The sequence below is a fragment of the Ascaphus truei genome, unplaced genomic scaffold, assembly GCF_040206685.1.
Source record: "Ascaphus truei isolate aAscTru1 unplaced genomic scaffold, aAscTru1.hap1 HAP1_SCAFFOLD_309, whole genome shotgun sequence".
Lineage (NCBI taxonomy): Eukaryota > Metazoa > Chordata > Amphibia > Anura > Ascaphidae > Ascaphus > Ascaphus truei.
In genome coordinates this window covers 318444-345497 of record NW_027456060.1, presented here as the reverse complement: position 1 = coordinate 345497, position 27054 = coordinate 318444, and the positions used below count along the sequence as shown (strand labels likewise).

At 49.1% G+C, this 27054-nt stretch overlaps 1 protein-coding gene across 1 annotated transcript; it reads left to right on the top strand.

Annotated features, from left to right (window-relative positions):
* The first annotated feature begins 258 nt into the window (after positions 1-258).
* Positions 259-27054, top strand: LOC142483223 (uncharacterized). The gene is given in 4 exon segments (XM_075583285.1): positions 259-696; positions 14512-14628; positions 25337-26671; positions 26673-27054. Coding segments are annotated over 2 exon segments (1383 nt in total). The 5' UTR covers positions 259-696; positions 14512-14628; positions 25337-25442; the 3' UTR covers positions 26827-27054.

Sequence of the window (27054 nt, the reverse complement as noted above, 5' to 3'; positions counted from 1 at the left end):
ATCTCTTTTTAATGACACATGGGATAAAGATAATTAATAATTATATAAAACATTTCCTGACATTTGCTATGAACATCTGGCTTTGCTTGTCCTCATCACGTGACGTCCTTCTATGCCACGCCCCCGGCAGTGACACTAAGCCACGCCCCCGGCAGGGACACACTTCAGTGCCGGGTGCGTGCTCTGCCATGCGCGCGGATTTTTAGTTGACTGACGTCAGTCAGCCTTTCTATCCTATGAACATCTGGCTTTGATTGTCCTCATCACGTGATGTCCCTCTAAGCCACGCCCACGGAAGCGTCACGCTCTAATTCACGCCCCGACAAGGACACTAAGCCACGCCCCCGGCAGGAACAGTCTCATGGTGTCGCTTCCCCTTTAACCCCTCTGGTGCTGGTTATTATTATTGCTGTGATTGGCTGCTGCTGGTCACGTGGTCGCTCTAGACCGGAGGCGCATGAGCAGCAGGAAGCAATCCCTTCTCAGCCGGGCAGAGAGCAGCAGCAGCAGCAGCAGCAGCAGCAGCAGCAGCAGCAGCAGCAGCAGCAGCAGCAGCAGCAGCAGCAGCAGCAGCAGCAGCAGCAGCAGCAGCAGCAGCAGCAGCAGCAGCAGCAGCAGCAGCAGCAGCAGCGGCGTCTCCCCCACATGCAGCAGCTGGGAGGGGCCGGGAGAGTCAGGCAGGATCCCCCCTCTGCGGTGAGTGTCCGCGCGCCGCCTTTATAGCTGCCCCCCTCCCTTTCAGCAGGGACTGAGGCGGGGGCTCAAACACGCCCCCTGAGCCTCTCCTGCGCTAACCAATGAGCGAGCCCCGCTGCTGCAGGGGAAGAACCCCCACACATTGTAACTCAGGGAACCTCCTTTACCGGAGCGCGCCGCCTGTATCACGTGATCAGGGCCACTGCTGCTAACAACACGGGGATTGTGGGTAACGGGTGACGCAGCTTCGGACACGCCCCTTTATCCCCGGTCCCCCAGCTCCTAATAATGACAGATACAGTACAAGAGGTTAGATAACACACAGAGGGGGGGGTGCTGGGGTCTGCTGCCAAATCCTGGTCTAGTTCCCTTAGCACAGGGCTCATAAACCCTGCACCAGAGATCAATGTACTGGGGACATACAAGAAAGAGAGATTTAAAAATATATATATATATATCTACAAACATAAAAAGACTGCGCTCCTCAGGTATAAACTAACACTAAATGACTAAAAGAAGATACTAATCTGGCGTACGCAGTATACATTTCTCCTTTTATTCGTTTGTGAGTGTATATTTGTTGGACCTACTAAATTTTATTAAAAGTGTATTTTTCATGTTGCACTAGGATCGGGCGCTTTCTTTTCTTGTTGTTCGCATATATATATCTACACACACATATATACACACACACACACATTTTCAGTTATGGTGGGTGAAAAAGGTGTCAAAAAACCTCCACCATTAGCATATAGCAAATAAAAAGATCACTTATGAGCACATTCACATGTCTTGGACAGGTCTGCAACCCAGCCTTTCACCATTATCACCTAGCCACTGCAGCAAGGGATTCTGGGAAATGACATGCGAATGAGCACAGTGTCGCCTTTTGCCTGAAATCCAGTTTTACATGGAACCCTTGTACGCAAATGCTCTGCTGTCCACACAGCTTTTAAGCACCGCATGGGATTAGATGCAAAGCCAGTAAAACCACTCACAGACCGCTGTTTCGACCTTGTGGGTTTCATCTGTGTGAGATTAGTTGTACTGGCTTTGCAATTGCTAGGGACGGATTGCACCTCAATGAAGAGGGATCTTCTGTGCTAGGGGAGCGAATGTTAAAATGGCTGGAGGATATTTTAAACTAGGATGGAGGGGGGAGGGGAATGAAACGGACAACAAATTTAATAGAATATATGAGGAAATAGCGAGAGGTTATGGAGGTAGAATGGGGGAAAATGCAAGTTTGACAAACAGCGAGACACCCGTAGTAAATACAGATAATAAAAGAACATTTCTAAAGACTAAACCAAATTGGTGCAGAAAGGAAGGAGCAGATAAGATAATGGCACAGGCTGGGAAAAACATGCATGAAACACAGACAGAGCTCAGTGCTACATCCAATGACACTAATACACAGTACAGTGCATATATATATATATATATATATATATATCTTTTGAATAAAATGTTTTTTTAGTTTAACTCTTTGGCCAAAGTGTTGTAAGCCCTTGAGCCCCTCCAAGGCAGACCACGTCTCAAGGGTCCTAACACTAAAATAGATTCTTAATAACCTGTACAGCTGGTCCTAGCTGATTTGGAGGGTGGCTCCTCCTTCCCTAGTTTGAAGCTCACCCTCTCCCATTTTTAAATGGTTAAAACTCACTTCATTGCACCTTCCACACTCATGGGAACTTGCGTGCAGTTTGATTGCGACAAATCTAATACAGAGTACTTTTCCTGGTATTATACAGGTTAATAAGAGCTTCAATCAGACCTAGAACTATGCAACTAATTTTGACAGATTTATTATAAATCATTCTTCCTGGTAATGTACAGGTTATTAAGAATCTATTTTAGTGTTAGGACCCTTGAGACGTGGTCTGCCTTGGAGGGGCTCAAGGGCTTACAACACTTTGGCCACAGAGTTAAACTAAAAGACCATTTTATTCAAAAGAGATATCTCAGCAGCGCCTCCAAATGTAACCCATGTCCCCCCCCTCCCCCGGTCGCAGACTGGACCTCTAGGGTGCAGTGAGGGCTGGTTACATGCATGTGGGTGGTGCGTACCTGTGAGGAACAGGGGGGCCTGAGTCTCCCGCGGTGGTATAGGGGATAATAGGAACAGACTTCTGGGGTATATGCCTCCATCTTCTCTAGCAGTATTGGTGCAACGCCTCCATCTCTGGCGAGCCTTAAGGAATAAGGTGAAATCCTCCCAGAGAAGTGCTGGTCTCAGGGCGAGAGATTTCAGTCTCACACGGTCTTTGTATAAAAACAGCAGTGTCTCTTTATTCTGTACAGCAGATCAGCAGCAGCACACAGCAGCAGTTCATGCACACAGCCGCAGCAGCACACAGCACAATGTACAGGGTCTGTTCCTCCTCCTTTCCCTCCAGAAGTGCACCCTCAGGATGGTCTGTGGGGTCTTTGCTCCTTGCCTCCACCCCAAACCTAGGGCGCTCAGGGTGGGGCTAGCTCTTCCCTCACCCCCTAGGCAGGGTGAGGGGAATTGGTCCACCTCCAGCTAACTAGGCCCTGCTCCTCTGGAACCTAGCTAGCTCACACAGTCTGACTGTCCAGTCAGACACTCCAACACCAACTGACTCAGAACACATAGGAACTGCCACTAAATTGAGACAGCCCTGCCCATCATGATGTCAGCAGGCCCCTCCCCTGTGTCTCTGCCTTTCCACACAGAGTCAGGGGGCCTACCTCCACCAATCATGGCAGGGCTTGAAGCGGGGGAAACCCATGATAGCTACTGGCGGCCTGCCCTTAACAGGACTTACACCAGTAGGAGAAAGATATATAGCCCAAAATCTTACCAGGGCTACACTCTCCCTCAGGTGGAATCCAATGGTCCCCACTTGGACCTACTTTAGCAGCACCATCATGCAGATGAACATCTGGGAAACAAACATTGCAGGTTATGATATGCGACAAACCATCCACCAGATGGCGTAATAACAGAGGTACCTCCCAACATGGAGAACCTAACTAGTAATGCCGCAGGTCAGGCTTCCTTACTTCCCGCCCATTGTGATCAGTCACAGTGATGTAGTATGGCTGTACCGACCCAGACTCTGGCCGATATACCACACTGTGCATGTATATGCACCTCCCCACACTCCAGGCCCGGACTACATCACTGATCTTGTCCTCATTGTGGTAGCCTGCCTTTCCGAACTTCGTTCGTAAGTACTCCTGTACGGCCTCTCTGAGCCAGCTATCTCGGTGCTCCTCTATCTCACTCATGATGGGTTCAGGCACATAAGGGAACTCGTACCCGTGTGACTGCCTGTACCTGGCCACTATGGCCCGGTCTGCCCGGCTCAACTTTGGAAGTTTCCTGTAACCCGCTCTGCTTGGCAGTACCCAAAACTCTGGTTCTGCTGGGGCAATATCATCGTACAAAATACTAGGCCCCTTAGGAAGGGCGTTCTTCTGCTCTATTTCTCGATATCTGTGCTCTAGCTCATCCGCCACCTCCTGGGGAGTATAGGCACCGACCGCCCACCAATGGTCAACTATGTTGCTCCTAATTAACAGGAACCTGGTACGGTCCATACCCTTTTGGTACCCAGTGAACAGGGGTGCCCACCACTTGTCACGGTGCTCATACTCGGACACTGCACTAGAAGTACCTGCCTCTGACTCAGCTTGGGATGATACACGGGACGTGACCGCCTCAGTAGAGTGCGAGCCACCGCGTCTACCTCGTGCATTGATGTAGATGGTGGGGTTCATCTTATGGACCACTTACTTACAGGCCCTGTCTCCGCAGTAGTGTGGGACCCTCGGGTCCTCCCTCTAGACACAGGAGAAAAGGTTACAGGGTTAGACACACGTATCACATTGTCATATGGTGACTTCCCCATCAGACCCTTCGTCACTTAATTCCCAATCCCTCCAATCTTTGGAATACTTGGTGTTCTTACTTAACTTATCCCCGCTAGGTCCCGATGTCATGACTCGTGACGGGGCAGGGGCAGTGGCCGTGGCAGTGGCGCTAGGTGCTTGGGCAACAGCAATGTCCGTATCAACGTCCAGCAAGCGGGTAATGCCGCGACCGAGGGGCACTTTCCTGCTTGCCGTCTCCGGCGTGCTTCGTGCTCCTCTGTGAACGCCGTGGCGGTCAAGTGTGGCAAGTGCAGCTGCCATGGCTGCTCCTCTGGCCACAAAGATGGCCGCCGGGCCTCCGTGCCAGCCGGAACCGGAAGTGTCGTCATCGTTGCCACCGCGGAATCTCCATCCGCTCCGTGGTCTCGCACCGGAAGTGCGTCGAGGACCGGAAGGGGCGGTGGTGGATCATCCGGTCCGCGGACGGGCAGATAGGCCGCAAGCCTTTCTCTCTCGCCCTCTGTAGGGTCCTTCTTCGCCTGGCGGGAGTAAGGGGGTGGGGGTGTCTCCCTTCCGCTCCGCTGCCGGCTGATGACCTCTGGTTCCTCCGGAGCCGTCTCGGATCCCGTCCCCGCCGCACCGGGAGTCACCACGGCCGTGGGACTGCTACGGGCCTCAGGCCGCACTAGCGCTCGCCGTCGGGAGGTGTCCGGACTCGTCTGCTCCCGCTCTCCGGTAAGTGGACCGCCATCTTTATTACAGCTGGGGTGGTTCGCCGGTAGGCGCATCGCCATCGAGGAAACGCCATCTTCTTCCTCCGAAGACGACTTGATCGGATCCTCCGCCAGGGAGTCACCTGGGTCTTTTGCGGCACCGCCAGTGTTTAGTGGTACGAAACGGGCCCGCTCCGGTAACGCCACTGCGGTCGCGCTCTTCTCCGCCGGAACATCGCTCGGCTCTGTAGTTGGCTGGGCCTTGGTTACCACCTCAGCAGTGATGCAGGGAACTAGGGCAGCCTCGTCCGCCGTCTCCGCCACCTCCGTTAGGGTTCCCGGAGAGGCACCCGAGGGGTCTTTATCATGGGCCATGGTTCGTTAGGCCATAGGTAGTACGTGCCACATTGAGGGCATCGTGCTTTGGTGCTTGCCACCGGTCCGGGTGTCCTGCAGTGTATGCACAGGCATCGATCTCCACCACCAGGAAACCTCCTGGGAGCTGGAAGATAATCGTGCTCAGCTCTGACATTATTTGCTATGGGGTGGAACAGTTCAATGTTTCAGCTTCTTGCTCTTCGAATGCCAGACAGAAGTGAAGTTCCTCGCCCTCACTTCCTGTCCCTCCCTTCGCTGGGGAGGACGCTTCTGATTGGCTCTCCTTGTGCCCCCTCCCTCTGGTGGAAACAAGAGGAGGGGCACTCCTTCGCTCAGTGTGACGTGGCCTTGTCTGTCGGCCAGTCACAGCACAGGTGGGTGGGCTTTCGGCTTTCGCGCCGCTCCGCTCCTTTTGCAGGGGATCGGGGTTTGTCGCCAAACCCCTGCACATCTCCCGCCACATTTCTCTAACAGTCTCTTTGCACGCTTCACGTGCGCGATCCAGGATTGGTGGGAGTCGCCATTTTGGGACGGCTGCTAGCTGCTGGGCCGTGGATGGCGCTGCTGTCGCCATTTTTAACTCTTTCTTGCTCCGCGGAGCACATGTAGGGACGGCCACCATCTTTGATGAGCCCTCCAAATGTATATGTGCACTTTTCTCAGTGTCTAGTGCCTAGCTCGTTCCTAGACACTGACTGCTCTCACTGAACGCTCTCTGCATGCTATTTCTGACTGCTTTACTCACTGATATGATGTGGCATACCCCAGGCTAGGCAGAACTCTCTCTCTGTGCACCGCACTCGCTGACGGTTCCTGCAAGTACTCTGTGGTGTGTTTTATGTGGGTGCTGGCTAGTGTACCGGGCATCTCCCTAAGTACGGGCGTCTCCTACTTTTGGCCACTCATAGTGCGGGCCCTGGGCCATGGTCCCTGGACAAGTTAACAGTCTAACCCCCCCAGTTGTCTCACACTATCTGCCTCAAGGGACTAGGACAGCTATAGCTCCACATCCATCTTACATCACCCTCTTAGGGCACCCAGGGCGTAATATGCGGGAATCCACGCTCCCCTGACTACCCCTGGTATGCATACATGCCCTACTCTCTCCAGTACTTTCATGGAAGGTGCACTTTACTCTTCCAGCTCTGCTTTGCTGAAAGCCTGTCCTGTTCTGGCTCTCAGCAGCGCCTCCAAATGTAACCCATGTTCCCCCCCATCCCCCCCCAGGTCGCAGACTGGACCTGTAGGGTGTAGTGAGGGCTGGTTACATGCATGTGGGTGGTGCGTACCTGTGAGGAACATGAGGGCCTGAGTCTCCCGCGGTGGTATAGGGGATAACAGGGACAGGCTTCTGGGGTATATGCCTCCATCTTCTCTAGCAGTATTGGTGCAACGCCTCCATCTCTGGCGAGCCTTAAGGAATAAGGTGAAATCCTCCCAGAGAAGCCCTGGTCTCAGCGCGAGAGATTTCAGTCTCACGCGGTCTTTGTTTAAAAACAGCAGTGTCTCTTTATTCTGTACAGCAGATCAGCAGCAGCACACAGCAGCAGTTCATGCACACAGCACAAGGTACAGGGTCTGTTCCTCCTTCTCCTTTCCCTCCAGAAGTGCACCCTCAGGATGGTCTGTGGGGTCTTTGCTCCCTGCCTCCACCCCAAACCTAGGGCGCTCAGGGTGGGGCTAGCTCTTCCCTCACCCCCTAGGCAGGGTGAGGGGAATTGGTCCACCTCCAGCTAACTAGGCTCTGCTCCTCTGGAACCTAGCTAGCTCACACAGTCTGACTGTCCAGTCAGACACTCCAACACCAACTGACTCAGAACACATAGGAACTGCCACTAAATTGAGATAGCCCTGCCCATCATTATGTCAGCAGGGCCCTCCCCTGTGTCTCTGCCTTTCCACACAGAGTCAGGGTGCTACCTCCACCAATCACGGCAGGGCTTGAAGCGGGGGAAACCCATGATAGCTACTGGCGGCTTGCCCTTAACAGGACTTACACTAGTAGGAGAAAGATATATAGCCCCAAATCTTACCAGGGCTATATATATATATATATATATATATATATATATATATATATATATATATGACACACACACACACACACAACAATTACCATTCTCTCGTTCGGTAAAGAAAGACTGCACTCGGTTCAGTAATCATGAAAAACTGTATTCGGCATCTGAATAGAAAAGGTAAGTCACCCAATCCGACGTTTCGGTCCTGGAATAGGACCTTTTTCAAGGGGGTGCACCCCCTTGAGAAAGGTCCTATTCCAGGACCGAAACGTCGGATTGGGTGACTTACCTTTTCTATTCAGATGCCGAATACAGTTTTTCATGATTACTGAACCGAGTGCAGTCTTTCTTTACCGGACGATGGATGTAGCACTGAGCTCTGTCTGTGTTTCATGTTCTGTCTCTGGTTTTAATTAACTGAAAAAAACATATGCATGCTTGCTAATGCAAGAAGCCTGACAGATAAAATGGGGGAGCTTGAATTAATAGCTGCAAGGGAGCAGTACGGTATGAATTAGGCATTACTGAAACATGGTGAGATTAAACTCATGACTGGGCAGTTAATTTAGAGGGTTATTCCCTTTTTTGGAAGGATTGAACAAATAGAAGGGGAGCTGGAGTATGTTTATATGATTAACCGGATGTAAAACCTATTATAAGGGATGATGGTTATGAAGGGAATGATGAGAATGTAGAGACCTTGTGGACAGAAATTAGCAGTGGAGGTAAAAGTATAAAGAAAATGTTTGTAGGGATATGCTATAAACCACCAAATATCTGTGAGATTGAGGAAGCTAAAATACTGTTGCAAATTGAGAAGGCATCAAAACTAGGTAATGTTTGCATTATGGGTGATTTTAATTATCAGACATAGACGGGGGCAATGAGATTAGCATTACAGCAAAAGGAAACAGTTTTTTGGGGAGTGCTTAAAGACAATTATATGACCCAAATTATTGAGGGGCAATACTAGATTTGGTCATATCAAAAAGGTAGAAGTAATGGCAAATATTCAAGTCCTGGAACATTTGGGTAACAGTGATCATAACATGGTCTCATTTGAAATAAATGATCAAAAAACAGATTACTTGGGTTCGACAAAGACCTTAAGCTTTAGAAAGGCAGATTCTAATAATCTGAGGACTAATCTACAAGTAATACATTGGGAGGATGTTTTTGTAGGGAAACATGTAGAAGATAAATGGGCAGTCGTTAAAACATTGTTAGAAAAGCACACTTATCATTGTATACCCTTGGGTAATAAGTATAAAATAAATAAGTCAAAACCAATGTGGCTAAATAAACAGGTAGGGGAGAAAATGGAAAAGAAGACGCAGGCGTTTAGATTCTTGAAGTCAGAAGGGATGGAGACATCGTATCAGAATTATAAGGAATGTAACAAAAATTGCAAAAGGCCAATCAAATTAGCAAAAATGGATAATGAAAAAAGGATTGCAATAGAAAGTAAGATGAACACTAAAGTTCTTTAAGTACCTTAATAACAAAAAAATGAGAAAAGAAAATAGGACCCTTTCAGTGTGAGATGGGCAGGCAGATTATTGGAGATAAGGAAAAAGCAGAGGTATTAAACAAATTCTTTGCCTCTGTGTTTACCAGGGAAGAATCAAGTTCAATAGTAGTGCCACAGGAGGAAGCCACAACCTCCATATTAATGAACAATTGGTTAACTGAGGAAGAAGTTCATAGGCGACTTGAAAAAATTAAAGTAAATAAGGCACCTGGCTCCAATGGCATACATCCAAGAGTTCTCAAGGAGTTAAGCTCAGTAATAGCAAAACCATTATATTTAATATTCAAGGACTCCATTTCCCAAGGCTCAGTACCACAAGATTGGCATAAAGCAGATGTGGTGCCTTTATTTAAAAAGGGAACTAGATCACAACCGGGGAATTACAGACCTGTACGTCTGACTTCAATAGTGGGGAAGCTACTCGAAGATTTAATACGGCATAATATTCAGGAATATCTAATGGAAAACAAAATTAGTAGTAATAGTCAGCATAGATTTATGAAGGATGGATCATGCCAAACGAACCTTATTTGTTTCTTTGAGGAGGTAAGTAGGAATTTAGACCAGGGTAATGCAGTTGATGTGGTCTTCTTAGATTTTGCAAAGGTTTTTGATAAGGTTCCACACGAGGTTGGTATACACAATAAAGCAAATTGTACTCAATACAAATACATGCACCTGGATTGAAATTTGGTTGAAGGATAGACAACAGAGGGTTGTCATTAATGGAACTATTTCTGGTGGGGCTAAAGTCTTGAGTGGAGTACATCAGGGATTGGTAGTGGGACGAACAAAAAAGTGAGAGAGGTCACGGCAGTCCCCTATTAGTTACACTCTGGCAAAATGATAGAATACCTCGCTTATTTGAAGGAAACACATGGAGAGTAATGTGTTATGGTAAAGCTAAACCCGAAAAGTGTCACGTTGAAGACACAACAATTTAACTAATCCTAACAAATATTTGCATTCCAGAGTGTGTCTGGTGGTGAGTCAATAGTATCACTCAACAATAATTATTAACAGACCTATGTACAGATCTAAACCGCACAGAAAGGTTAAATGGCTGAAAGATATAGGTATCCTCAGTAGGGACCTAGGTCCCAGATGGTAAAAAGGTAATTAGAGGATACAAACTTCACTTAGCAGACCCTGCTGGGAAATACTACAGATCGGTTGCAGCATTAGGAATACTGGGAGCACGGTTGTATACAGCTTGTCTGTCCGTATCTGTGTGCTTGCCATTGATGTTGCTGATTCCTTAGGCACATCATTATACATTGGCTGTGGGTTATGGCCATTTGTGCTACATGTAAACAAAATGTAGCAGATGGTATACTGATAAGTCTGTCATGGGGGAGCACAAATGGCCATGCTGGTACATGATCCTTTACCTACTGTGCCAATTGTTGGCCTTACCAACAGGGCTATTTAGCTATTTGGTAGCCACATTAGAGATATTACTATATTATATTACTAGCTGATATACCCGGCGTTGCCCGGAGGCCGTGAGGGGGGGGGCGTGAAAGGCAGGGGGGGGCGTGAAAGGCAGGGGGGGGGGGCGTGAAAGGCAGGGGGGGGGGGCGTGAAAGGCAGGGGGGGGGGGGCGTGAAAGGCAGGGGGGGGCGTGAAAGGCAGGGGGGGCGTGAAAGGCAGGGGGGGGGCGTGAAAGGCAGGGGGGGGGCGTGAAAGGCAGGGGGGGGGCGTGAAAGGCAGGGGGGGGGCGTGAAAGGCAGGGGGGGGCGTGAAAGGCAGGGGGGGGCGTGAAAGGCAGGGGGGGGGCGTGAAAGGCAGGGGGGGGGGCGTGAAAGGCAGGGGGGGCGGCCGGAGGCCATGAGGGGGGGCGTGAAAGGCAGGGGGGGGCGTGAAAGGCAGGGGGGGGCGTGAAAGGCAGGGGGGGGGCGTGAAAGGCAGGGGGGGGGCGTGAAAGGCAGGGGGGGCGTGAAAGGCAGGGGGGGGGGCGTGAAAGGCAGGGGGGGGGCGTGAAAGGCAGGGGGGGGCGTGAAAGGCAGGGGGGGTCATGAAAGGCAGGGGGGGTCGTGAAAGGCAGGGGGGGGCGTGAAAGGCGGGGGGGGCGTGAAAGGCGGGGGGGGCGTGAAAGGCGGGGGGGCGTGAAATGCAGGGGGGGGCGTGAAAGGCGGGGGGGGGGGACGTGAAAGGCGGGGGGGCGTGAAAGGCGGGGGGGTGTGAAAGGCGGGGGGGGGGGCGTGAAAGGCGGGGGGGTGTGAAAGGCGGGGGGGGGGCGTGAAAGGCGGGGGGGTGAACGGCAGGGGGGGGCATGAAAGGCAGGGGGGGCGTGAAAGGCAGGGGGGGGCGTGAAAGGCAGGGGGGGCAACACACACACACAGTGTCACACACACACACACAGTGTCACACACACACACACAGTGTCACACACACACAGTGTCACACACACACAGTGTCACACACACACACACACACACACACACACACACACACACACACACACACACACACACACAGTGTCACACACACACACACACACACACAGTGTCACACACACACACAGTGACACACACACACACAGACGTCACCTAGAGCGACACCTACCTCTACTTCCGGCCGCCGCCATCTTTTCACTCGGCGCCGCGAGGGAAGAAGGGTGTCCTTCCGTGCGCGCCGCCATCTTAGGCGCCGCGAGGGAGGAAGGGGGTCCGCTGCCTGTTCCCCCGCCGGGGATGGAGATGAGGCGCCGCGAGGTCCGCTGCCTGTTCCCCCGCCGGGGATGGAGATGAGGGGAGCGGGAGCGCCGGGAGAGGTGAGCGGAGGGGGTGTAATGTGCGCGCGTGTGCACAGGGACATCTCACTCGGCGCCGCCGCCATCTTAGGCGCATCGCGAGGGAGGAAGGGGGTCCGCTGCGCGGGGATGGAGATGAGGCGCCGCGAGGTCCGCTGCCTGTTCCCCCGCCGGGGATGGAGATGAGGGGAGCGGGAGCGCCGGGAGAGGTGAGCGGAGGGGGTGTAATGTGCGCGCGTGTGCACAGGGACATCTCAGTCGGCGCCGCCGCCATCTTAGGCGCATCGCGAGGGAGGAAGGGGGTCCGCTGCGCGGGGATGGAGATGAGGCGCCGCGAGGTCCGCTGCCTGTTCCCCCGCCGGGGATGGAGATGAGGGGAGCGGGAGCGCCGGGAGAGGTGAGCGTAGGGGGTGTGTGTGTGTACACAGGGGTGACCAGGGCTGAGAGTGTGTGTGTGTGTGTGTGTGTGTGTACAGGTTGTTCTTTCACAGGGGTGACTGTGAATGTGTGTGTACAGGGTTGAGTGTGAGTGTGTGTAGTGTTGAGTGTGACACTGAGTGTGTGAGTGTGAGGGGGTGACTGTGTACCAAGGAGTCCTCAGAGGTTCTGGGCGTGTGGTGTGACTGCAAGTGTGTGAGAGTGAAGGAGGTGATGTCACAGTGGGGCGTACCTCTTGGCCAATGAATCACGGACCAATCAGATTCACCGCAGATAGCACTAACCTCACTAACCATTCGATTTTATATATTAAGATACTAAGTTTTTCCCTATACACATTGTTGCTACCCTTCTCCTACTGTACCCGCTCCCCCTACAGGGGTATTTTAACATTGTACACATCGTTTGTATTTATGTCACCTGTTTTTCGGCGGTAATTTGGTTGATTAAAGTATTTTTAATTTTTTTATTTTATCTGTGGATGTCACTATTATAATTTCGGCTATCAGACATCTCTGTGGATATATATGGTCATTTCAGTTGGATTATATTATACTTTATTCATTTGATCAATTATTACTGTTTAGACATTAGTCTTTTAGTGGATTTTGTATCCTCTAATTACCTTTTTACCATCTGGGACCTAGGTCCCTACTGAGGATACCTATATCTTTCTGGCATTTAACCTTTCTGTGCGTTATAGATCTCTACATAAGTCTGTTAATAATTATTGTTGAGTGATACTATTGACTCACCACCAGACACACTCTGGAACGCAAATATTTGTTAGGATTAGTTAAATTGTTGTGTCTTCAACGTGACACTTTTAGGGTTTGGCTTTACCATAACACATTACTCTCCATGTGTTTCCTTCAAATAAGCTAGGTATCCTATCATTTTGCCAGAGTGCAACTAATAGGGGACTGCCGTGACCTCTGTCACTTTTTTGTTCATTATAGTTATTTTCCCTGGGCACCAGGCTCACTTCACATTACTTGACATTATGGTTTGAGCAGTGTCTCATCTCTCTTGTATTTCATTGGTACTGGGACCCATGCTTTTTAACTTGTTTAGTAATGACCTTGAGGTTGGCATTGAGCGCAAAGTCTCCATCTTTGGTGATGATACTAAATTGTGTAAGGTAGTAGAATCAGAGCAGGACATAATTTCTCTCCAGAAGGACTTGGAGAGACTGGAAACTTGAGCAGGTAAATGGCAGATCATGTTTAATACAGATAAATGTAAGGTTATGCATTTGGGAAGCAAGAATAAACAGGCGACTTACAAATTAAATGGGGATAAATACGGGGAATTCTTGATGGAGAAGGATTTAGGGGTGCTTGTAGACAGCAGGCTTGGCAATAGTGCCCAAAGTCATGCAGTAGCTGGAAAGTCAAACAAGATCTTTCTTGCATTAGTCGTGTAATGGATGGAAGGGAAGTAAACAATTATGCCCCTTTACAAAGCATTAGTATGACCACACCTTGAATATGGAGTACAATTTTGGTCACCACTCCTTAGTAAAGACATTATGGCACTAGAGAGTGCAGAGAAGAGCCACCAAATTAATAAAGGGGATAGACATTCTAACTTATGAGGAGAGGCTAGCTAAATTAGATCTACAGTATTTACATTATAAAAGAGGCGTCTAGGAGGGGATATGATAACTATATACAAATATATTCGGGGACAGTACAAGGAGCTTTCAAAAGAACTATTTATCCCAAGGACAGTACACAGGACTCGGGGTCATCCCTTGAGGTTGGAGGAAAGGCGATTTTCAGCAGCAAAAAAGGAAAGGGTTCTTTACAGTAAGGGCAGTTAAAATGTGGAATTCATTACTCCTGGAGACTGTGAAACATGGGAAGGATGTTGATCCAGGGAGTAATCCAATTGCCAATTCTTGGAGTCTGGAAGGAATTAATTTTTTCCCTTATGAGATATTATTGGATGGTATGTCACTGGGGTTTTTTGTTTGCCCTCCACTGGATCAATAAGTAAGTATAGATATAGGATAAGTATCTGTTGTCTAAATTTAGCATAGGTTGAACTTGATGGACGTATGTCTTTTTTCAACCTCATCTATTATATAACTACAGTATGTAACTATTAACAACTCACTAACTGTCCCAATTTTAGGTTTGTAAGTTGTGCGAGAAACGAGGAGGAACAGAACCTTGTGGCGTTGCAGTACCACAGGAAAATCTACTACAGAACCTGCACAGACCTCCCCCCACATACAGAGCTCCTGGTCTGGTATGGAGATGAATATGGGAAAGATTTTGGTATTAAGTGGGGTACGCTGTGGAAAAGTAACGCGCCATGACTAGGTAATCACTGAGTAGTTTTTTTCCCTTGGGAACAATTTTCTACTCAGGAAAAGGATAGGATGTTCAACTCCCTCAAACTGTTGTGACAACACTGCCCCTAGCCCTATCTCTGATGCATCTTTTTGCACTATAAAAGGGCTGTTGAAGTCTGGGCTTCTAAGGATGGGACCCTCTGATAGACACCTTTTTCAACAAAAAGGTTTTTATTGTTACATGGTACAGGTCAAACACTGTCTAACAACCCATTATCATACATGAGTGATCACGTTCTCATTTTCTTTTTTAATTCCATACTGAACAAATTATAACGTACCGGGGAAAAAACAACGGACATACGAGACAGACAAGACGAACACACGGGAGGGGGGGAGGGGGGGGAAAGGGCAGGGGGGGAGGGGGGGGAGAGGGCAGGGGGGGAGGGGGGGGGAAAGGGCAGGGGGGGAGGGGGGGGGGAGGGCAGGGGGGGGAGAGGGCAGGGGGGGAGGGGGGGAGGGGGGGGGAGAGGGCAGGGGGGGAGGGGGGGGGAGAGGGCAGGGGGGGGGAGGCCAGTCGAGGGGCATCTCCTGATTGTGTTCTACGACATCCGATAACGTCCCTATGTGGTGTGGGACCTCTCTTGGAAACCCTACTGTCTTCTTACGTTGCCCTATCAGTACCCCTCTCTGTTATTGTCAGTGTCGCTACTTTGGCGGAGAATGCATTTCAATCTATCAAAGCAGAATATTGGTGGCATTCACCCCTGGGATGTCCGAATGGTCTAGCCATGGGGCCCATACTTTTAGAAAATTTGTGCCGGTGTCATTGACCAAACTCGTCAATTGTTCCATCCGGCAAACATACCAAATTCTGTTCCGAATTTTCATCATTGTGGGTAAATCTGGCTGCTTCCACAGTGCTGCGAGTTCGCACCTCATGGCTGTTGCAAAATGTGCAATCAATTTTTGTGCCAGTCTGCTTAGCCCCTGATTGCTCCTGCCCAACAGGAACAGCCAGGGGTCCAAGGGGACCGGATGTCCGAGAATCCTCTGTAGCCAATCTTGGATTTCCTCCCATAAAGGAGCTACTTTGGTGCAGCCCCACAGCATGTGCAGCAAGTCTGCAGGTTCCCCACATTGTTTGGGGCACAATGGGGGGTAATCTTTTACAAACTTTGCTAATCGGAGTGGGGTAAGATACCACCTCATTAGGACCTTATATGCATTCTCCTTCAAGGTTGTGCATATCGAGCTTTTGGCTGCTGCCAGCACTATTGAGTCCCAGTCGTCGTCCTCTAGTGTCTCCCCTAAGTCCGATTCCCACGCGTGTCTATAGCTCAGTTTAGTGTTGTCGTCGGTTCCAGGGCAGACCACCTCTCTATATATCCTAGAAGTAAGTCCCGTGGTGTCCGTACCTCTCGAACATAGCTGCTCAAAATTTGTACGCTGAGGGCGTTTAGGGATCTTGTTGTAGAATGCTCTTATCTGGAGGTATCTAAAGAATTCAGAATTTGGTATCCCGCTTTCAGATTTAATTTGGTCAAAGGATTTTAATAGTGGACTGCCCTCCAGATGTAATAATTTCATGAGGCCCTTTGTTTTCCAGGCCACCAGGTTCCCACTCGGCAGGCCCGGAGCGAAATCAGGGTTCCCTACAAACGGGGTCATGTATGTGTGCTGGGTGGTAAGGGCACACCTATATCTGGTGTCCTCCCAAACTGCCAACAAGCTCCTCAGTGCCGCCAGCGGCACCCCTATGGACTTGTGGACCCTTTTTGGTAACCATATTAAGTCCTGTAAATCTACAGGGATGCTGCATATCTTCTCTAATTCAACCCACCTACGGAGGCCAGGTGGCATGTGCCATTGTACAATTTGAGTTAATTGTGCCGCTCTGAAATAGGCCATCAAGCAAGGTACCCCAAGTCCTCCTCTTACTGTTGGTCGAATTAGCGTACTAGATTTGATGCGTGTTTTTTTACCACCCCAAACAAATTTCACCATGGAGGACTGTAACCGGAGGATGTCATCCCTGGCCACCTGTACCGGTAGGGTCTGGAAAAGGTACAGGATTCTGGGAAGGAGGTTCATCTTGAGGCTCTGGATCCTGCCGATCCATGAAATTGCATAGCCCGACCAGAGCCTGAGATCTTCCGTCAGAGTCCTTATCAGTCTGGGGTAGTTGGCTTTATATAGGGCGCTATATTCTTTGGTAATATTTACCCCTAGATATTTGATAGAGGAGGCTTGCCATTTAAAGTTAAAATTCAGATCGATCAGTTTTTCCGTGGCCTTTGGCAGGTTTAAATTTAAAGCTTCTGATTTGGTTTGGTTAATTTTGAACCCCGAAATCTTATTAAATTCATCTAGCAAGCTGAAGACGTTCGGCAGAGAGGTAAGGGGCTTTGACAGCATTAAAATGATGTCATCCGCATACAGGGCCACTTTGTGTGACTGATTTTGGATTCCTGTTATGTCTGGGCTGTTACGGATATGTGCCGCTAAGGGCTCAATGCATAATGCGAAAATAAGTGGGGACAGGGGACACCCCTGTCTGGTGCCACTCCGTATCTGGAATTCTTCCGAAGGGAAGCCCTGGTGCCTGACCCTCGCCTTCGGTTCTCGATAGAGAGCTAGAATGGCGCCCAACATTTTCCCTCCTATGCCAAACTCCCCAAGCATCTCTGTGAGATAGGGCCAATCAATTCGGTCAAAGGCTTTTTCGGCGTCTAAACTAAGTGCCATAGACGGGATATATTGTCGTTGCGCCAAATCAATTAAATCTATGATCCGTCTAGTGTTATCCGCCGCTTGCTGCCCGCAGATGAACCCTACTTGATCTGGGACCCTCTGATAGACACCTTTTTATGTCCTCAAAGGCTCTCTGACAATCCCTTGACCACACCACTTGTGTAGGGGCACCCTTTTTTGTGAGGTCCGTTAAAGGGGCTGCCACTTCCGAATAGTTGGGGATGAACCGCCGGTAGTACCCTGCTAAACCCAGCAGAGAGCGTACCTGTGTTTTTGTTTGGGGGGTCGGAACTTCTTTCAGGGCAGCTACCTTGTCGGCTAGTGGCCTTACTTTTCCACCTCCCACTGCATACTCTAAGTATTTGGTTTCCGCCTTACCCAGGGCACATTTCTTAGGGTTGGCTGTGAGCCCTGCCTCTCTTAGAGATTTGAGGACCGCTTTCAGCCTATTTAGATGGGCCCGCCAGTGTTTACTATAAATGACAATGTCATCTACGTAGGCTGCGGCATAATTCCTATGGGGTCTCAGTACCTTATCCATGAGTCTCTGAAATGTGGCTCGGGCTCCATGCAGTCCAAATGGCATTGTCACAAACTGGTATAAACCCATGGGAGTGGCAAAGGCTGTTTTGCATTTGGACTTTTCCTCTAGGGGTATTTGCCAGTATCCTTTTGTCAAGTCCAACGTGGATATATATTCCGCGTTACCAAGGGCGTCAATTAATTCGTCCACCCTTGGCATCGGATATGCGTCAAACTTGGATACCGCATTGACCTTTCGGAGGTCCACACAAAATCTTACCTTCCCATCGGGTTTAGGGACCATAACTAGTGGACTACACCACTCACTGCATGATTCCTCAATCACTCCTAAGTGTAACATTTCTTGTACCTCCTTCTCTACCAGAGCCCTACGACTTTCAGGCAACCTATAAGGACGGGAACGTACTTTTACCCCAGGTGCTGTCTCGATTGCATGGGAAATTAAGTTAGTTTGTCCTGGTAAGTCAGAAAAAACATCCTGGAATTGTGTAATTATTGCTAACAAGTCCCCTTTTTGTTCAGAGGACAACTGTTTACCCATTGGGATTTTATCGTCACTCACGATGTTCTCCCGTGGAGGCTGAGGACCCAAGTCCGATTCCTCCTCCATCGGGTGGATGAATAGAGACCGCTGCATCTTCCAGGGTTTCAGCAAGTTCACATGGTAAATTTGTTTACCCTTCCTGGACCCTGGTTGAGCGATCTCGTAATCCACATTACCCGTACGGCGGAGTACTTCGAATGGGCCCTGCCATTTGGCCAGGAGTTTACTCTCGCAACAGGGTAACAATAACATCACCTGGTCTCCTGGGTTAAACACTCTCATGCGAGCATTCTGATTGTAATGTCTCTCCTGACTATCCTGGGCTGATCTAAGATTCTCCCTGGCAAAATGGCCGACCACATCTAGGCCCTTCCTAAGGTCTAGTACATATTGCAGGTTATTTTTAGAAGGGGACTGCTGTTCCTCCCATGACTCCTTTAGGAGGTCTAGGATACCCCGGGGTTGGCGGCCATAGAGCAATTCAAATGGAGAGAATCCCGTGGAGGCCTGGGGAACTTCCCGCGCTGCAAACAGCAGAAAAGGGAGAAGTTCATCCCAGGCTCTCTTCTCTGAATCTACAAATTTCCTCAGCATCCCTTTTAGAGTTCGGTTAAATATTTCCACCAATCCGTCAGTCTGTGGATGGTAGACCTATGTCCGAACAGACTTGACCTCTAGTAACTTTAAGACATCCTGCATCAGTTTAGCCATGAAATTTGTACCTTGGTCTGTCAACATAACCTGGGGAAGTCCAACCCATGAGAATAGTTCCAACAACTTGTTGGCTACTTGCTTCGCCATTGCTGTTCTCAGGGGGAACGCCTCAGGATATCTTGTCGCATAATCAACTATTACAAGGATAAACCTGTGTCCTTTCGCAGAAGGTTCTAGAGGTCCTACCAAGTCTACCCCAATCCTCTCTAAGGGAACTGACCTCAAGGGTAGAGGAAACAAAGGGGGTGGTTTTTGTCCTTTTGGACTAGTTAGCTGGCACTCCGGACATGCTGCACATAGCTTAGCAATATCACTATGCATCCCTGGCCAATAGAATCGGGATGAAATACGGTCCAATGTTTTATCCCTGCCCAGGTGACCACCCCAAGGGACAGTATGGGCTAGAGTAAACACAGATTTAACAAACGCCTTGGGAACCAATATCTGTCTGGTGACCTCCCCTGTTTGTGTCTGCCTATTCACCCTATAAAGGATATCCTTTGAAAGCTCAAAATGGGGGAATACTATCACCCCCTGTGCATCTAAGATCTGTTCATCAATTTTCACCACCTTGTCATACTGTCTAGCAAGGACTGGGTCTTCCCTTTGCTTCTGGCGAAAGTCAGGGAGGTACAGGTCTGGTAAATCTCCAGGGCCTATATCCCCCTCCCTTTGGCCATCCCCAGCCATCACTTGTGACCTCTGACTACTAGAATGGTCACCTTGAGACCCAGATTTCTGCAACCAGTCCTGTTTGTCCAAGCGTCTTTGCTTCCGAGTCTTTTGAACCCGGTGTTTACTTGGAAAAAGGTCTGCCGAGAAGGGGAACAGTTTGCCAGGGTTCTCCTGAGCCCTAGAAGGAGGCTCCTCGTGAAAGACTGGGGCCATTAGGTCCGAAAAGAAAGGCCAGTCCCGACCGAGCACAACGGGGGCAGGGAGCCAAGGAGCGACTCCTACTTCGAGGTAAGCCTCCTGACCTTTTACCTGTAGCCGGATTTTGGCCGTCGGATAGCGTTTTACATCGCCGTGTATACATTCTATGCTCCACGGGGAGTCAAAAGAACACACGTTGGGCGGTAACAGTTCCTGTAGGACCAGAGTTTTCCCAGAGCCCGAATCTACAAGGGCCTGGACGGTTTTTCCACCAATCAGGGCTGGAAGTAGCCAGGGCTTGTAATTTTCCCCAGTAAAGGCCGAGGCGACGGTTCTGCTGAATGAACAATCCATCTGTGGACAGTCCACATACCGGTGGCCTTGTTCTCCGCAGGCGGAACATGGAGAGGGTTCCCTCGCAGGAGGGGGTTGTGGATAGCGCTCCGCTGGACCGGTTACTGGAGACCAGGCATCTGGTGGGTCCTGTGGGTGCCGTCCTCGGAAGTTCCTCTCATTTTGTCACGAGCCGACATCCGGAAGGAGATGAGGGTCTCTGCGGGGACCAGCATTTGGACTCCGTCCTTGCTGGAACGACTGCTCCTTCCGTTGGACTTGGCAGTTCCGTGACGGACCGTAGGTTCCCCGTTGATCCGACCTCCCTCTTTGGGCGTCCGCAAGTGCCGGTGGAGTCGGGTCCAGGACACTCGCCTGCTGCTCAGCCCCAAGGAAGTTCTCCACAAATCGGACCGCCAAAGCCAGGTTTTCAGCAGCGTGGCGTTTTACCCACGAGCGTGCGGAAGGGGGTATTATTTGTAGAAATTGTTCCAAAACCACCTGCTCAAGAATTGCCTCCTTAGTGCACTCCTCGGGTTGTATCCAGCGCGTACACAAGTCCAATAACCGCTGTGCGAGGACCCGGGGTCTCATCTTAGCGGTGTACTTCATGTTCCGGAACTGCTGCCGGTAGGTCTCTGGGGTCAGACCTAAGCGATCCAGTATGGCGGCTTTTACTTGTCGGTAGTCCATTGCCTGATCTGCTGGGAGGCCCTGATATGAGGCCTGGGCTTCTCCTATAAGGAGCGGGGCCAAAGCAGTTGCCCAGCGATCTGTAGCCCAGCCCTGAGCTTCGGCAACTCTTTCAAATGTCAGTAGAAAAGCCTCTGGATCCTCGTTCGGAGCCATTTTCCTCAGGAGTATTGGGGGTTTGCTTGCAAGTTCTGGACTGGCAGACCCCTGGATTTGGGTCAGCAGCTTGGCCATTCGCTCCTCCTGTGCTGCCTGCTGCTGGGTTAGGAGCTGGGTTTGCTGCTGCCAAAGTCTTTCATCTCTCTCTGCTTGCAGCCGAGCCTGCTCCTGCATTAACTGTCCCTGCTGTTTGGTCTGCTCGCACAAAAACTCTTTAAAAAATTCTTCCATTTTTTCCATTCTTGTGTGTGTGTGTGTGTGGCCCTTTAACTCCAGGGGCCTTTCAAAATCCATCCCACTTCTGACACCATATGTTGCAGGGTACATGCAACTACACCCGTGGGTTTCTTGCCAAGGCTTATTTATTTAGCCTTAACAGATATACAACACACAAAACAAAAATAGCTTTTCTTCAGCAAAAACAAAACGAAACAGTTTCTCTTTAGCAGACAGTGTGTTACTCAGGCAGCAATCCCTTTTCTAAGCAGGAGACAGACAGTTTATAATTCAGTTACTTTGTTTATCAGACCTTGTATCAGGAAATCTCTTTAGCAGCAGCTTACTCCTCTCTCATCAACACCAACCCTCCATGTGTCTACAGCCTGGGTTTTAACACACCTTGATTAGGCAGCTGGGATCCAACTAATTGTCCTGAGGTTCCCAGCTGAAGTTAACCTAGTCAGTGCTGTACTGCAGACTAGACATAGGTTTTCCAGGCATATAACTGGTGGCTTTTATTTACCCTGTCACAAACCCCTTAATAGTCCACGGCCAACTAGTCATCGTTTTTTCCATAGCTAGCTGACCACAAAGGGGATATTATAAACATTACACTACCTACCCCCCTTTGCCACCTTAGTGGCTAGTAAAGCAGGGTTAGTTCTTGGTTTGTCCCGCAGGCATAAACAAAACACTACGGCTCAGATCATCAAATTCTGTTCAAGTGGAGCTAATATTGCACGCGGGGAAATAATAAACTAACGGGTGTTATTACTGCAATTTTAGGCTGGAAAGCACCTTAGTAAAGTGACGAGCTCACAAGACAGTGTGCTCAAAAGAAAAAATTCACTTAAATGCACACCAATTTAATATAACTTTTATTAACATTACTTAAAACATATATTACCGATTTGTGAGTGTAACAGCAATTAAAATAAGTATGTGAGACGAGCTACCTGTATCCCTTACTAAATAAATAAACACTCGGCCACAGTAAACTAACTACTTGTCAGGTGGTAGGGGATCTTAGGCAGATGCAGCACTGTTGGAAATAACAAACAGAGACCAGAAACATGACTCTAAAATGCACCAATAAATATCATTCATCAAGAAACCACATTAGGATGATTCATTAGTAGATCTAGTAGGGTGCATTTAATAATAACTATTCTGGACCCAGGGTCATGTATAGGGTATGAATAGACCCAGATAGCTTTAACTCAGCCCCCTTTCCAAAGCACATGAAGTCCTGCTATATTTTCTTCACTTTATTGGAAAAGGATGATTCATATACAGGCACTTGTGGATGGTATGTTGTGTTGCTTTATAATTAGGGGCAGGTAAAAAGGAAATGGCCTTGCCAAGGGGGGCATAGCAGGAGTACTCACTGAGCAAGTGTCAGGAAGGAAAAGGAAGTGAGTACTGGTTGTAACACAGGAATAGGGTCAGGGCTAAACTACCTGTAAAAACAGACAGGGGAGTATGGAAAAGCCCATTAACTTGGAGGACTGGAGATGTTTCCAGGGCAACCGGGAACTAGCAGACTGGAGAGAGAAAAGTATCTAAATGTATCCATTCCATCTGTAGGGAAAGCTTACATCCAAATAAGCTAGCAGGCTGAGCTGCAAGGGGAAGGGGGGGGGGTAAACAGAGGAAGCAGAAATGGAGATTCCTGTTCCAGAACAATAACCAAAAGATAGATGTATCCTCTATACCAGGTGTGGGCAACCTATTTTTCAATGTAGCCACAGGTGTGGCGAATTAGAAGTGAAAATAGCCACACAATGTACAAATTGAGGTATTATGTTGCACATGCGAACATTTTAAACACACACTGTTTGAACAAGTTTATAAATTCTCAGGGCCGTTCTATAGTGTGTGCGCCAGTGCGAACGCGTGACGCATGCTTCTTGTGTGTATGCTGTGAGCGAGTGAGGTACTGTGTGTGTGTGTGTGTGTGTGTGTGTGTGTGTGTGTGTGTGTGTGTGTGTGTGTGTGTTATAAATACGTTTGAAATAAATAAAGAAATGCTTTAATAAATTATTTATTAACATTGTACACACACACACACACATTTCAGTTGTGATAGTGGCGTAAAATCTTTATTTTCCTCATCTTCCCCCCTGTCGGACGGTTCCACGCTCCCTGCCGTGCGCGGCACCATTATAGAAAGGCTGACTAACCTCAGCCAACTATAACTGCCACGCGTGCACATGGCACAGCAAGCGCACGCCCCTCAGACCGCAACCCCCTCATCCTCTCACCCCCCTTTACGCCACAACTACCCTCCTCATCATCATCATCATCTCCTCACCCCCTCATCATCACCATCTCATTTAACTCCCCCTCATCATCTTCCCTAGCACCCTTGATCAGCACCCTTCATCTCCTCCATCATCAAGCACCCCCTCTCCCCCCCAGTGGTGGGATTCATAATTTTTAGTAAAAGATTATCTCCCACCAGGGGGGGAGGGGGAAGGGAGACAGGGGAGATGTTTTATGTTTATGTATTATATTTATGTTTTTTTTTTAAATGTTTTTATTCAGTTGAACAGGACTGCATGTGGGGGGGGGGGGAAGGGGGTAAAGACCAGAGCCCCCCTCACATCTCTCCCAGCCCCCTCACATCTCACCCAGCCCCCTCACATCACTCCCAGCCACCCCCCACATCTCTCACAGCCCTCACATCACTCCCAGCCACCCCCCACATCTCTCCCAGCCCCCTCACATCTCACCCAGCCCCCTCACATCTCACACAGCCCCCCTCACATCTCACCCAGCCCCCCTCCCATCTCTCACAGCCCCCTCCCATCTCTCACAGCCCCCTCCCATCTCTCACAGCCCCCTCCCATCTCACCCAGCCCCCTCACATCTCTCCCAGCCCCCTCACATTTCATCCTGCCCCCTCCCATCTCACAGCCCCCTCTCATCTCACCCAGCTCCCTCCCATCTCTCACAGCCCCCTCCCATCTCTCACAGTCCCCTCCCATCTCTCACAGTCCCCTCCCATCTCTCACAGCCCCCTCCCATCTCTCACAGCCCCCTCCCATCTCTCACAGCCCCCTCCCATCTCACCCAGCCCCCTCCCATCTCACCCAGCCCCCCTCCCATCTCACCCAGCCCCCCTCCCATCTCACCCAGCCCCCCTCCCATCTCACCCAGCCCCCTCCAATCTCACCCAGCCCCCTCCAATCTCACCCAGCCCCCCTCCAATCTCACCCAGCCCCCCTCCCATCTCACCCAGCCCCCTCCCATCTCTCACAGCCCCCTCCCATCTCTCCTAGCCCCTAGCTTTGAAAAAGGTATACCTTAATTAAGTCTGAATAACATCTGTGATGTCAAATACAATAACAGGGCATTTGGTTCCTGATTTAACAATGGAGATTTAGCAGAAAGTTGGGTCATCCTATAACTATTAGAGATCTGGTACATGGTGCAGTAACAGAAACACCCGGTGACTGATATGTGAGCTTCTAATGAGACACGTATTCTATTCATTGTACAAATAGTTTTTATTATACCTTCACAACTGAAACTATCAACTTACTATCTATCAAAGGATTTGGAAATATTTCTGCCACTTTAATCTGAGTTTTGCAGCTTGTGAGATTTCCTTTTAAATCGTTAAATATTAGGATCCACTTTAAATGTATGATCCACTACATCTACTCTCCCGGCCCTCATGCTGCACATGTTGTGCTAAACACTTCATTTTTACAACGTACATCTACAGTTTCCTTTCATCCTGAACTTTTTGTGCCAACTTACCTCTCCTGCATGACCTTTTGTAAGACAGTTTGTGTAACAGTGATTTTTTTTGTCTCTTCTAGTACAAAGACAATCAACAATAATCCACCCATGCCAACACTGCAAGGTTGCTTTTAGCAGTCAGGATTACCTCCTCAAACATCTGAAGATCAAACAACCGCTGAGTATATGGAAAAGATGAGGACAGAACAATCTTACAACATTCCAATAAATATGACAGAAAATGCATCTTTCAACCCGCCAAAGCAATTAATAAACAATGTAACTGCTTCTCATCCCAAAAGATATATTATAGCAGCTGCCAAAGGAAAAGATCTTGGAGAAAGTGGGAAGAGTCTGACTTGGTTATCAGACCAGAACCTACAAAAGAGGACACAGACCAGGGAGAGACCGCATGTATGTGGGGAATGTGGGAAGAGATTTAATTACTTATCCAGCCTGAACACACACATGAGGACACACACAGGGGAGAGACCACATGTATGTGCGGAATGTGGGAAGGGATTTAGTGTATTATCCAGCCTGAACACACACGAGAGGACACACACAGGGGAGAGACCGCACGTATGTGGGGAATGTGGGAAGGGATTTAGTCATTTATTCAACCTGAACACACACATGAGGACACACACAGGGGAGAGACCGCATGTATGTGCAGAATGTGGGAAGGGATTTAGTGTGTTATCCAGCCTGAACACACACGAGAGGACACACACAGGGGAGAGACCGCATGAATGTGGGGAATGTGGGAAGGGATTTAGTCAGCTATCCAGCCTGATCAAACACCAGATGACACACACAGGGGAGAGACCGCATGTATGTGGGGAATGTGGGAAGGGATTTAGTCATTTATACAGCCTAAACACACACATGAGGTCACACACAGGGGAGAGACCGCATTTATGTGGGGAATGTGGGAAGAGATTTAGTCATTTATCCAGCCTGAACACACACATGAGGACACACACAGGGGAGAGACCGCATATATGTGGGGAATGTGGGAAGGGATTTAGTCATTTATCCAGCCTGAACACACACGAGAGGACACACACAGGGGAGAGACCGTATGTATGTGGGGAATGTGGGAAGGGATTTAGTGACTTTTCCAGCCTGTACACACACAAGAGGACACACACAGGGGAGAGACCGCATGTATGTGGGGAATGTGGGAAGGGATTTAGTGATTTATCTAGCCTGAACACACACGAGAGGACACACACAGGGGAGAGACCGCATGAATGTGGGGAATGTGGTAAGGGATTTAGTCAGCTATCCAGCCTGATCAGACACCAGATGACACACACAGGGGAGAGACCACATGTATGTGGGGAATGTGGGAAGGGATTTAGGGACTTATCCAGTCTGAACAGACACAAGAGGACACACAGGGGAGAGACAACATGAATGTGGGAAGGGATTTAGTCAGTTTTTCCACCTGAACATACCCAAGAGGACACACTGGGAGAGACCGCATGTATGTGGGAAGGGATTTAGTCGGTTATCCAGCCTGAACACACACAAGGACACACACAGGGGAGAGACCTATCTCTAAAGCCAAGCATGTTTAGGGATAACCAGTGACTACGACGCTCACATATAAGTGCACACGTCTATCTGTGTTATGCTAAATCATAATGAAAAGTGAATTTACTTTATGGTGAATAAAACCAGCATTTTAAAAGGATTAAAAGTTATAACGTTTTAAATGCAGGTTATTTGTATAATTCTTTTTGTAGTTTTATTTAAATGTTGTTCTTAATAAAAAAAATTATTTCCATGC